This window comes from Vicugna pacos, chromosome 17 (assembly GCF_048564905.1).
Source record: "Vicugna pacos chromosome 17, VicPac4, whole genome shotgun sequence".
NCBI classification, from domain to species: domain Eukaryota; kingdom Metazoa; phylum Chordata; class Mammalia; order Artiodactyla; family Camelidae; genus Vicugna; species Vicugna pacos.
The window spans coordinates 52,372,948-52,385,987 of record NC_133003.1 but is presented as its reverse complement, the minus strand read 5'-3'; the positions used below and the strand labels follow the sequence as shown (position 1 = coordinate 52,385,987).

At 51.6% G+C, this 13,040-nt stretch overlaps 1 protein-coding gene, 1 long non-coding RNA gene and 1 other non-coding gene across 6 annotated transcripts in view; all 3 read left to right on the top strand.

Moving 5' to 3' along the window:
- The window catches only part of C17H3orf20 (chromosome 17 C3orf20 homolog), a 63,320-nt gene extending 57,005 nt beyond the window's left edge, over positions 1-6,315 (top strand). For all 4 annotated transcript variants that reach the window (XM_072941922.1, XM_072941921.1, XM_072941923.1 and 1 more), the window contains exons 15-16: positions 5,340-5,471; positions 6,111-6,315. In XM_072941922.1, coding sequence (XP_072798023.1) covers positions 5,340-5,471; positions 6,111-6,204 — 226 coding nt within the window. In that variant the 3' untranslated portion in view covers positions 6,205-6,315. The remainder of the gene's footprint in view (positions 1-5,339; positions 5,472-6,110) is intronic.
- Positions 6,316-7,456: 1,141 nt separating this feature from the next.
- LOC140686616 (uncharacterized) lies at positions 7,457-9,588 on the top strand. The gene is made up of 2 exons (XR_012060457.1): positions 7,457-7,759; positions 9,128-9,588. It is a non-coding gene; the product is annotated as an uncharacterized lncRNA (long non-coding RNA).
- A 2,872-nt stretch (positions 9,589-12,460) lies between these two features.
- Positions 12,461-12,651, top strand: LOC116284039 (U2 spliceosomal RNA). Its single transcript, XR_004193828.1, has one exon. It is a non-coding gene; the product is annotated as a U2 spliceosomal RNA (small nuclear RNA).
- Positions 12,652-13,040: the final 389 nt, after the last annotated feature.

Genomic DNA, 13,040 nt, shown 5'->3' with positions numbered 1-13,040 from the left:
ACTCGCTGATCAGCTGTGCCCAGAGAGGGAGAGGTGACAGGTCTCCGAGGAGATGCAGGGGGTGGGCAGGGCTGGGAGCCAGACCCCAGGGCTAGGGGTGCTTCAGTTTTCTCTCTCCTCCGATTGTGGGCTCGGGGTCCATGGGGCCGTCATAGCAAGAGCCTGGGAGCAGGAAGAGGAGCCAGCCCTCTCCAGCCCGAGGAGGTTCTTGGCTGCCCAGGAGCCCTGGAGCCCCCACTGAGGTTGGGGAGGGGTCCCAACTAGCAAGTAGATGGGTTGTGACAAACAGAGAGGAAGGGTGGGGACACACCAGCTCAAGGACAACCGGGGAGAGGCTGTGGGGCTGCTTGGGGACAGCCCTGCCCTGAGTCCCAGGCAGTGGGTGGGAAAGGGGCTGCAGGTCTCCATGTGTGTTCAGCCAGCAAAGGGATGGGTATCCTGCCCCATCTGCCCTTGACCCCACACTTCCCTTCTCTTCCTGTCCTCCACTCCTGCCCAGGGCCCAGCATGTCGGAGGCCCTGGGGAAGTGCTCGCCAAATGATGACCGAGGGCTGATTTTGTCCCAGGGAGGCAGACTGGGGCCAGAACAAGGAAGGGCTGGTGGACAGAGTGCCTGCTGACAGCTGGCTGCCATGATCGTCCAGCCGCCCCATGCCACACCCCCAGTGATGGGAGGCTCCTCTCTCCAGAGGCCGCCCTTTTGCAGCCTAAAGTCATGCTGTTCCTTCAGTTTCTGAGCAGCTGCTGCACGTCCAGCCTCGTGCTCAGCCCTGGGGGTTTGGAGGTGGACAAGACTTGGACCTGCTCCACCCTCGCTGATCCAAAGACCTGGGATGTGAGGAGTGAGGGGCACCGAGCATTAGAGAAATGCACGTCAGAAGCACAGTGAGGAACCGCCTCACGCCCATCGGGGTGCCTGCTGTTAGAAACAGAAACAGACTGACTGATGTTGGTGAGGATCGGGAGAAATTGGACCCTTATGCACTGCTGAAGGGTGCAGCCATGTGGAAAGCAGAATGGGGGTTCCTAAAGAACTAAACTTAGAATCACTGTACGATTCAACAATTCTGCTTCTGGGTGCATCCCTAAAACAGCTGAAAGGGTCTCAAAGAAATGTCCACAGCAACACTATTCCCAGTACCCAGGAAGTGGAAGCAGTTCTTGTGTCCATTGACAGAAGAACAGATAAAGAAAATGTGGTCTATGCACACGGTGGCATATTATTCAGCCTTAAAAAGGAAGGATGTTCTGACACCTGCCGCAACAGGGTGAACCTGGAGGACATGGTGCTCAGTGAAATGAGCCAGTCACAAAAGGACAGACACTGTGTGATCCCACTTACGCGAGGTCCCCAGAGGAGTCAGATGCACAGAGACAGAAAGTAGGATGGTGGTTGCTAAAGGGGGACAGAGTCTCAGTTTTGCAGGATGAGAAAAATTCTAGAGACCTGTTGCCCAACAATGTGAACATGTGAAACACTACTGAACTGTACACTTTAAAGTGGTTAAGATGGTCAGTTTTATGTTACGTGCTTTTAAAAACCACTTTGAAGAGGGGACAGAGGTGCTCTGTGGGTGCTTGCAGCCGACAAGGAGGAAAGGGGCATTTTTCCCTGGCTGGCGAGCTTCCAGGGCATGGGCTGCTTTGTCCAAAGCCCACCCTCTCTGCTCTGGTAGCACCAGGTCCCATTCTTTCCCCGGCCACTAGCCTGCTCCCCTGACCTGTCCACATCTGCCCTTCGGCCTGCAGTCCCAGCATGAGCCTGTTCCCCATGGAGGCTTCCTGGGCTGCTCCCGCTGCACCTCCTTCCTCCTCGTCGGCCCACCTGGGAGGGGGCCTCTCTGAGCCCCTCCATGCACAGCCAGCCAGGCTGAGGGGACGGGTGAAGAGAGGGACCCTGCGGGCGGCTGCCATGGCCCTCGTCTTTGACCCCAAGGATGGGGCCCCCAATGCAAGGCCCAGTGAAGGCCCACGGTCCAGTAAACAGCTGCAGCTGGGAGCCAGGACCAGCCTGGAGACCAGAGCTGAGTGAGGCCAAAGCCCCCTGACCCCCTCTTGCCCCTGAACTTTTTTTTCCTTCCTTCATTTGTTCGGTGGATGGTGACCCCCACCCCATCCCCAGGACGGCCCTGTGCTGGGCACTGGGTCCACGCTGGCCCAGCCCTTTCCTCACCCTCTTGGCTTCTCTCTGACATTCTGAGGCTCTGGGGATGGATGTGCGAGGGGCCCCCAGATGGAAGGCACAAGGGAGCCCCGACCGAGGGAGGGCTCAGCAGGCTGGAGCCGTCAGGAAAGCTTCTGGGTGGAGTGGGCAGCAGCTGGGCCGCGAGGATGGCTGGAATACACGGGGTGGCGTCTGGAGGAGGTGGTGGCCTCGTCGGTCTGGGCTGCACCCACCTGGACGCTGCTTTTCCCCTCCTCCCTCGTTGGGGTCCTTGTGGCCATGAGAGGTCATGCTATTGGCAGGCCCTGTGATGGGAGCTCGTGAGCTGCAGCGGGGACAAAGCAGGGTGGCGACCAAAGAGGTGACAGAGGGCAGGGAGGGCTAGCCCTGCAGAGAGAGAGGCCTCCTGAAAACGCCAAGAGGCTCCACGTGCTCCCCAACCCAAGGGGTTGGGGGATGGTGGAGGTGGTGCCAGGTTAGCTATAGGCAAGACAGAGGCCCCCTGATTCTCCAGCCGGGACGACTGCCGCCTTCTTGGGTGCAGCCGGCAAATGTCGGGGCTTTGAGTAGGAGGGCAGCCCAGCAGGTTTGTGGAGAAGGGGCCCAGGAGGGGCAAGGCTGGAATGCCCTGCTGTCGGGCACCCTCCACAGGGGCCCTTCCCCTGCGCCCCACTCGGCTTGGCTCCTTTTCTCAGTCTAGTGGTGCTTGGAGTTCCCCAGACATGCCAAGCCATGGCCCATCCTGGGAGCAGGGGTAGGTTAGGTGGGAGGTGAGGGGACCCTGCAGTGCCACCTGCCTGCCCTCCACCCTGCTCACTGCTGTGTGCCCAGCGCGGAAAGTCTCAGGAGACCCACTCCTGCCACTTCTGTCCACCTAGGACTGGAAGGGGATGGGAAGCTGGCCTAGTCCACACCTCGGGGCCACAGAGCACAAATTCACCCAGCCGTCGGTGCAGTTGCCAGCACCTGGGCCTGCCTTTGCCATGCGTGACCCCACAGGGCCCGGCCTGGCATCCGGCAAGCATGGTAGGGAGAGGAGAGTGAAGTGGGGGGCTCCACGCCTAGCTGCTGGGCGATATGGGAGTCTGGGGGGTGACCCCCCCTACAGAGGGGCTAGGCTGGGCGGCCCTCATGCAGCCCCTCCTGCCGGTGCAGGGAGCAGAGAGGACAGGGAAGGGCCTGGAGAGGCGGGGGCCAGGCTCTGCCACAGACACGGCTTGGGTGGCATCACTTGTCCTCTCTCAGTGGGAGGGGGACGTCGTTCTTTCAGGACTGTTCTCAGAGCAGGGAGTCCAGAGAATCAGAGTCTGTGAGGGGTGACGTGCCCTGTGATGACGAAGTCCTTTGTGAACTGTCACGTGCCTGGTGATCTGTAAAGCCTGTGTGAGCTGCAGTGTTCCCAGAAAGTCACGGAGCCCTGTGCACGCTGTGCTGAAATCTGTGAAAGACCAAGTCCTTTGTCAGGCGCCACCTGCCTGACAAAGCCTGTGCCCCGTGGGCTGCAGAGTCCGGTGACTCCGTGCGCCCTCCTTCCAGGCCCGGAGACCAGCCTGCTCCCGAGCGCTTCATGAGCCGGGGGCCCGGGCGGCGCTTCCCGCACTGCACGGCGTCCTGTCCTGCGGCACGCGCTGTGAACCGCAGAGCCCCTGGGAGCGGGAGCGGCCGGGCGCTCCGAGGCACGGGGAGCACGTCAGACGGGACACAGCGCTGCGGGTGCCCTGGGTCCTCGGGAGGCGGAGTCAGCTGCAGTGCTCCTTGTACGCTGTAAAGCGCAGGCTTCGCAAACTGTAGGTGCCAGCCGCATGCGAGGGGAGGCTCCTCACCGTGTGCCACCTGATCACATGCCCCTCGGGGGAGGCAGGAGGGGCAGGCACGGGAGCCCGTTCTCTCCTTGGGTCAGCTGTGCCCACAGCCTCCCCCGCCGCACCCGCCAGGCTCCCTCCGAGGCTGGCGCTGTGAGTGGCGGTCCCGGGGCTGGGGGCAGCCAGCTGCCGCCAGGCCCCCCCATAGTGACGGCGCTCGCCCTGGCCAGCTGTTCACGCCAGCCTCCGCCCGCGGCCCAGGGAGGCTCACCGGGGGCCGCCTCCTGAGACCTTGCTTGCTTTGTCCTCAGGCACCTCGACCCCTTCAGAGGGGAGTCTAGCCAGGCCCCGGAAAGAGGGTGCCTGCTCTCTGCTTGTGCAGTGACAGGGCATGGCAGAGCTGGTCCTCGAACTTCCACCTAAGCGACCTCCCCACCTCCACACCCGGGCAGCTTCCCTAACTGGCCGTGGCGGTTCTCAGCGGGACTCTGGTTTGTGATACTGTGGGCCTGCCGCCCATCTGCTCTGGGTCAAGCCACTCTGTCAGTGGAACCAGAGGCATGTGAGGTGTGGGCCGGGCCTGGCTGGTGAGATGAGACCCTTGAGCACATGGAGAGGGGACAGTAGAAGCTTCCCAGGATGCGGCAGTGCCGGGCTCTCCGGGTGTGACCTGGTCTCTGTAGACCAGTTCATGAGGAGTCCTGGGAGGACCAGCTGGAGCAGGAGCCCTGCTGAAGGGTAAACAGGCACTGGATGGGCAGAGGAAGGGCATGTAACTAAAAGTTTCTGTGACCCGATCATACAGGCAATGGGGAGCCATTGATAGTTCTCGAGCTGGGGAGAGGCTTAATCAGAAATTGGACTTTAGACTCTTCAACCTGGTAGACGCCAGGTAGATGAGATTGGAGGTCACACTACTTTGGTGTGACTTTATCTTAACTCAGTTTCCAAATCAGGTCACATTTGGGGGTCCTGGGGTTAGGACTCCAATATGAAGATTTAGGGGAACACAGTCAACCCATCACACTGTACCAGAGGACTTGTTTCCTTGGCCTCCTGTCTGCCTCCTCCACTCACTTTGCGGAGCCCCCTCAGCAGGCCTTTCCAGTGGTCAGTGCTGGGCTCATGGACACAGGGCAATTGCAGCCTTAAACAGAAGCCAGGGAAGCCAACCTCCAGTGACTCTCCGGGTCCCCGGGGGGTCTCCCTTCACCCACCTTGGGAGGAGAAGCACCCGCACCCTTTTCTCTCGGAACTGGAACATTGAAAGGGAAGCACCCAGCAAGGGCCCTTTGCCTGGGCACCCCAGCTCCAAGCCCCCTTAGGCTGTACCTCCGCTGAGCTCTCCCTCCCCTCCCTGCCTCTCTTGCAGCGTTTCGACCTCCATCCCAGACCTGGAAGACTGTGACTCACCCAAAAAAGCAGTGTCAGGAGACATCCAAGGAAGCGTCTCCTCATTGGCCTTGGGAGACAAGATGGAAGAGTCTTCCCTTAAAGCTGAGAAGTAGGTGGCCACCCCGACCTGGGACTCCCTCCTGTGGTCGGCAGAATGGGTGTGGCTCACAGCCAGGCCCCTGGCTCTGCCACAGACCACAGAGGCCACGTGGGGTAAGTGGCCTTGGGGAAGTCACCTCCCCCCGGGCAGGGGTCCTCCAGTGATCCCAGACGGCTCCCCGTTTTATCAACACACGGTCTAGTTGGGCATCCAGGCTGCTCCCTAGAGCTGCTGGCAGTGGTCTAGATGGTGGAATTGGAGACCTTTTGTAGACTTTGCTGCGAAGCCCAGCGGCCTGGACCCATCGGTCTGAGAAGGGTGGAGGCTGCCCTCTGCCTCCCTGCAAGAAATTTCCCAGACCTGTCAAAAGTCCACTGCGCTGGCCTTGGTAGCTCGGAAGTGAATCATGTTCTGCAAGAGTGTAAAAATCACAAATTTCTCACAAAGATAGAAAAGCAAAATTGTGGGCACCTGGAAAGGTCACCAGTGCCTCCAGGACCCCCAGGTTGGAGCAACGCCCAGAGGCTTCGGCTGGACAGGCAGAGGGGCCCGCCCTTCTCGGCCCAGCCAGGGAGGGCTGTGGACGGCATCAGACCAGCCCCCTCCACCCATTTCCCAGCATCTGCTTCTCTCTGTTTTGATTTTTAGAATGCAGCAGCCTGAAGTGGACCTGCATCTTCTCAGCAAAGCCAGGAACAGCAATAAGAAAGCTCCCTGGAAAAAACAGGCCTCCAAGAAGTGATGCCGCCCCCTCGGCCGGCCCGAGCTCTGGCCTGGATGCAGCCCCTTCTGTGCGCCCCCCGGTCTCCTGCCTCTTCTCTGAGCTCTGCCAAATAAATACGCCTGCCTCCAGCGTCTGGGTGAGGCTGTGGTCTAGGCTGGCCCCTACAAGACCAGAGGCTCCCGACAATCCTGTTCCAGGCCGAGGCCTCGGAAATGTGGTTCCTTCAACCCGGAGCTTCCTCTGTGGCCGCTGAAGTCAGTCTGAGAATGCCCCACTGCCAAGGAAGTGAAGGTCTCCAGGGGGGCAAGCCAGTGACACACTAGCTCTGGTGAGGTCCCGGATGTGCCCTCCCTCCCTTGGCTGGGTGCGGAAAGGCTCGGATTGCGGTCCAGGAGGAGAACAGGGTGAGTGGGCGAGGCAGGAGCAGAGAGTGCAAGAAAGCCAGGTGAGGGGAGGAAAGACAAAAGGAGAGGTGAGAGCGATGGGGAGAGAGTGTGGGGGGAGGGAGGGGGGCATGGCGTGGGGTGGAAGGGCAGTGACAGGCCACGCCCAGGGCCCCCCGGTGGCACTGCGAGAGCCAGAGCCTCTGTGGCCCGGGTGTGCCAACATCCCTGTTGAGCCCAAACTCAGTGCCCTTTGCAGATTAGACGCCCCACCCCACCCCGAGCTGCCAGCCTGAAGAGTCCTTACTAGCATCACGGGGCCCAGAGATGGCAGCCCCCCTGGTGTGCCGACACCTCAGCGAGGCACATGTCACACCAGCTCTGGGCCCACCTGTCTGGGGTCCCAAGAGCCACTTCCCAGCTTGGCAAGGACCTCAGAGGGTCTGCCTTGCTCTGCAGGCCGGGGAGTGAGAAACTTCAGGCCCTGGTCCGTGGGCAGCGTTGGGCACACTTAACTACTTGTGCTCCCTCTGTAAACACATGCTTTTTTAACTCAAATTCTTTGATGTTTAATTTTTATCCTCTGTATCATATGAAGACCTTTTTTTGAATTATACATTTGTCCCCCTAGAAATGGATTTGAAATGATGTGCTGTGTTCTTAAGCTTGCATGCTCTGAAGGTGCTTGCCACACTGAAATGGGGTCAGAAGTGAGCTGACGTGAGCAGGGATGCCTCCCTCTGGTGGAGCACAGGGTGGGAAGGAGAAGGGGTCCCCTGGGGAGGAGGAAGGAAAGGGGAAGCCCCCTCCTTCATGGAAGCACCAGGAGAGGCTGTGCCCTCAGCAAACCAGGCGTGATGGGAGGTGTGAGATTATCTGAGAAAGTCACGACTCTTACCTGACTAGGATAATGAGATTTCCTTCAAGCTCCCTCCTGTCATCTTCTTCCTTGGCTATGGGGAGGTCCATGGCATCCTCAAGCAAAAGAGTGTGGCATAGCTCAAGTGGACATTACGGAGGTGGCAAACATGTGGTACAACAGGCTGCTGCCATTCACCCCAGGCCCTTGCAGACACCATTGATCAATCACCCAGGCCCTTGCAGGCATTATTAATCAATCAAAGCATTCTGAACCCAAGTGATGCCTAAGATTCCATCCTCAGCACAAAGGGGCAGGCAGCCACTACCAGGTAACTACCAGTCTTTACCGTGCATGGAGTAGCCCTCTCCTTTACTGGGCCTCTGTTTTTAGGACGACTTCTTGGAGGAAGTGAGGGTGGGGTTAGAGCCAGAGCCAGGAGGGTGGGCTTGGTCAGACCTTGCTGTGTGCCATGTGGGCCAGCGGGGGAGTAAGGGGTGATCTGATTCCTCACCTCCCAGGTCCTCAGGCTGACAGGGGACATGGAATGGTCAGAAGCCCCAGGGTCTCTGAGAAATAGGAGCATGCTTTCCCAATTCTTGTTCAAGTTGACCCAGTAGAAGGCCTGGGAGAGAGGAAGACTATCCACAAACAGACTCAGAGTCAAAAAAATTAAAATGAGAAGAAAACCCAGGGATCGAGGTATCCAGTCTCTCACCTTAATAGGAGGAGGACGGAGCCCTGAGAAAGGCAGGGACTGCCAGAGGCCATAGAGTCAGCACGTGGTCGCACTAGGCAAGGTCCCAGGTGCCAGATCCACTCCCCCACTTCATTCCTCTGTGTGGAGGTGGACCTGGGCCTGGGGGAGGAGGGACGAGGAGGGCAGCAAGACAGAGATCAGACTCCCATTTCTAGCAATGGTATGGATGAAATGGCCTGGGGGGAAAAACATCCTGTTAAGAAACACATAGAAATATTGTCCAGCATAAACCAAATACCCCTTTAATTGCATACTGGCACTCACAAAGTAAGGAAAATCGCCAGGGGCTGGAAAGAGGGCTTGGAAGCCCAGTGGTCAGCAAGTGCTAAAACCATAGCTGTCCTGAGGCTGTTCTGACCCCAGTGACCTGCAGCCTGGCTTTAATGGTTGTAGGGAGACGTGAAGCAAAGTCTTGGCCTGAACAAGATGCCAAGCCTTAAATAAGACCCCAGATATAAATCTGGAACCCTTGATACACATGAAACGACAAGGGGACTTGACCATCTGTCTCAGAGAAAAATATTTTGGTTGGGGATCCTGAGAATGTTTAACTCAGGTCTGCCTTCCCAGAAATTTTGGGTTTACATGTATATATATTCTGTCTATGAGGTCTGGGAAACCCAGTTCGTATCACCCCAGGATGGCTGGCAGAAGCAAACACAAACGCCCTCTAGAGACATTCACTCTCAACCGAGACCTCACAGGATTCCCACAGAGAGAATCAAGCTGAACATGAGCTCACAATCGAGAATTGTTTTAAGTAAGCCAAAGTGGATTAAAACAAACATCAAACATTAGATTAGACATCCAAGACTTTGGATATTGGAATTGTCAGATGAAATATAAAATGAATATATTTCACTGTTTAAATAAAAAGATCTGAAAATGTAAGCAAGGAACAAGATATGAAACAAAAGATGGACTGAATTTTGCTTCCAGATGTGTTGGAGTAACTGGTACTGGAGCAGTCCTCCTGACACACCAACCAGGACTAGAGAAACAAAGTGGGTTCTACAATCCCCTTGGCTTTCTGCCGGAGACACTTTCTGGACCACGGTGCACGGAAGGAGAATCCAAGCAGAATACAACAGTATTGCTGAACTGAGGAGAGAGATGAGCATTTGGGGAGCCAGTGGTAAATGGAATTTGGGTGCATGGTGTCTGAAGAGGGAGCTCTGCAGGGAGGGCTCTGGGGGTCTGCAGAGGGGACTCTTTGAATCTTGGCTGAATGCTAAACTGCATGTGTTGGGGGTGCGGCTTCATGAAGCCAGGTAATGAACTACAGAGAGCTGTGAACTGAGAGTTGGGAGATACTCAAGTTCCACCCAACTGGAAGACCTGGATCTTCCAGTGGAGACCCCAGGAAACTAGTCCTGTAGTAAAGGCTAATCTGCACACTCCCTGATAGTTTAAAAACAATCCTTGACAAAACTATAGCGACAGAAAAAGTAGAGAAGTGGTCGCCTGTGGTGGTGGGGGCGGGGTTGGTGGTGACTACAAAGGGCATGAGGGAATTTGGGAAAGTGGGGGGGTGATGAAATTATTTTATATCTTGATTATGGCAGTGGTTACCTGACTATGCATTTGTCAAAACTCATAGACATACATGCCTAAAAGAGTGAACTTTACTCTACATAAACTATATGTCAATTTAAAAATGAGAAAACAAGCCTTGAAAGGATCAAGCTGATCTTCAAGTAAATTGAACTGCCTGAAAAGAAAATCTCACCCTCTTTAAAGGAGAACAGTAAATACAAACACAGCATAACATTCAACATAACAGAACAACATAACATTCAACTTCTGGAAGGCAATTTTAAAAATTCTCTGTGTATGTGAAGAAGCAAGAAAATATGAGCTATGACCAGAAAAAAAAAAATCAGTCAATAGAAACAGACTAGGAAAACATAGAAGTGATGCAGATTGCAGGCAAGGTCTTTAGAAGAGCTATTATAAAATTTAAAATTACTTAATAGAACACAATGAGAGAAACAGAAACTGCAAAAACACCTGGATGTAAAATTTGAAAAATATGCTGGGCAGAAGTAAAGGTAGATTAGAAGAATAGCTAGAGAAGAAAAGATCAGTAAACTTAAAAGACAGGGCAATATAAAATAGCCAAAGTAAAATTCAGAGGGTGAAAAAGTCTGAAAAAATGAACAGAACCTTAGTAACCAGTGAGAAAGCATTAAGTGGTCTAATATATATATTGCTTCCATATCTTGGCTGTTGTAAATAGTGCTGCTGTGAGCCCTGGGGTACAGGGGTGCTAGTGTTTTCATTTTTTCTGGACATATAACCTGGAGTGGAATTGATGAATCTTATCGTATATATACTTCTAGGTTTTTAATATATAATATATATTATATATAATTAGGGACACCAAATAAAGGGGAGAAAGATGGTTAAAAAATATTTGCGGTAACCCTGACCAACATCCTTCTGTATTTGATGCAAGAATCTCAATGAATCCCAAGCAGGATAAACACAAAGGAGACACCACCAAGGTACATCATAATCAAACTGGTGATAATTGACAATAAGAGAAATATCTTAGAATTATAAAGACTTATTATATACTGAAGAGAAAGTATGAATACTGATTTCTCATCTAAAACAGTGCAAGTACTAAAAGAAGAAAAGTCAACCTATGATTTTTATATCCAGCAAAAGTACCCTTCAAGAATGAAAGCGAAAAAAAAAAAAAGAAAAACTTACAGTAAATGTGAATAGATTATGGATTAAATTCACCAATCAAAAAATAGGGACTCTCACATACACAAACTTGTATATGAATGTTCATAGCAGCATTATCCAAAAAGTAGAAATGACCCAAATGTCTGTGAACAGATGAATGGATAAACAAAATGCGGTATAGCTATTCAGTGAAATGTTATTTTGTCATTAAAAAAGTTAAAATACTAGTACATGCTAACATGTGGATGAACTTAAAAATCGTTACTCTTAGTGAAAGAAGCCAGACACAAAAAGCCACATATTGTATGATTCCACATATGTTAAATGTACACAACAGACAAATCTCTAGAGACAGAAAGCAGATTAGTGGTTGCCAGGGAATGGAGAAGAGGAGGGATTTAGAGAGCAGCGTGATTGCTTAAAAAGTATGGGCTTCCTTTTTGGGGTGATGAAAATGTCATGGAGTTAGTGGTATCATTGCATAACATCGTGAATCTACTGAAAGGCCCTGGATTGTACACTTTAAAGTAGTTAAAATTGTGAATTTTATCTCAGTTTTTAAAAAACATAAACCATTGTTGAGAAAAGTTAACAACCTAAATAGAAATATATATCATTTTGTGTATTGGAAAAAATATTTTTTGAAATTTATTTTTATTGAAGTATATAGAGTAGTTGGTTTACAATATTATATTTCAGGTATACAGTTAGTGAGTGATCCAGTGTTTTTACAGATCATACTCTATTAAAAATTATTACAAGATTACATCTATAATTCCCTGTCCTATACAATATATCCTTGTTGCTTATCTATTTTATACATAGTATTTTGTATCTCTTAATCCCATACCTCTAATTTGCCCTTCCCCTCCCACTCCCCATTGGTAACCACTAGTTTATATCCTGTATCTGTGAATCTGTTTCTGTTTCACATATACATTCATTTGTATTATTTTCTAGATTCCACATATAAGTGGTATCATACAGTATTTGTCTTTCTGTGATTTCACTAAGCATAATATTCTCTAGGTCCATCCATGCTGCTGCAAGTGGCAGAATTCCTTTGTTTTTTACAGCTAAATAATATTCCATTGCACATGCTTGTGTGTGTGTGTGTGTGTGTATCACATCTTCTTTATCCAGTCATCTGTTGATGGGCACTTCAGTTGCTTCTGTATCTTAGCTGTTGTAAATAGTGCTGCTGTGAACACTGGGGTACAGGGGTGTTAGTGTTTTCATTTTCTCTGGACATACAACCAGGAGTGGAGTTGATGAATCGTATGGTATACATACTTCTAGTTTTTTAAGGAACCTCCGCACTCCCCACGCTGCTTTCCATAGTGGCCGCACAAACTTACATTGCCACCAACAGTGTAGGGGTGTTCCTTTTTCTCCACATCCTCTCCAACATTTGTTGTTTGTAGTCATTTTGATGACAGCCATTCTGACAGGTGTAAGGTGATATCTCATTGTGGCTTTTATTTGAACTTCTCTAATCATAAGCAATATTGAGCATCTTTTTATGTGCCTGTTGGCCATCTTCTTTGTATATCTTCTTTGGAAAAATGTCCATTCATCACTTCTCAGCCTTTTGGCTAAGATCAAGGGTAGTATCTGTTCTTATCAGTTTAATGTCTGTTATGTCCTCTGTCTGAGGACAATATATTGGATGGATTTTTGGAGCAGGGAGGTGGAGTGGGAGCTCATTCCATCCACTCTACACATTGCCCTGATATTGCAGTACCTCCAGGAATGGTGCATCAGAAAAAAAATGTCCATTCAGATCTTCTGCCCATTTTTTGATTGAGCTTTTTGGTTTTTTGATATTGAGTTATATAAGCTGCTTGTATATTTTGGATATTAACCCCTTGTTGGTTGCATCATTTGCAAATATTTTCTTCCATTCCATTTGTTGTCTTTTCGTTTTATCAGTGGTTTCCTTTGCTGTGCAAAAGCTTTTAAGCTTAATTGGACCCACTTGTTTATTTTTGCTTTTATTTCTTTTGCCTTAGGAGACAGGTCCAAAAAAAATCGCTACAATGTGTACTAAAGAGTATTCTGCCTACGTTCTCTTCTAGGAGTTTTATGGTTATAGGTCTTTCATGTAAGGCCTTATCCGTTTTGAGTTTATGTTTGTGTGTGGTGTGAGAAAATG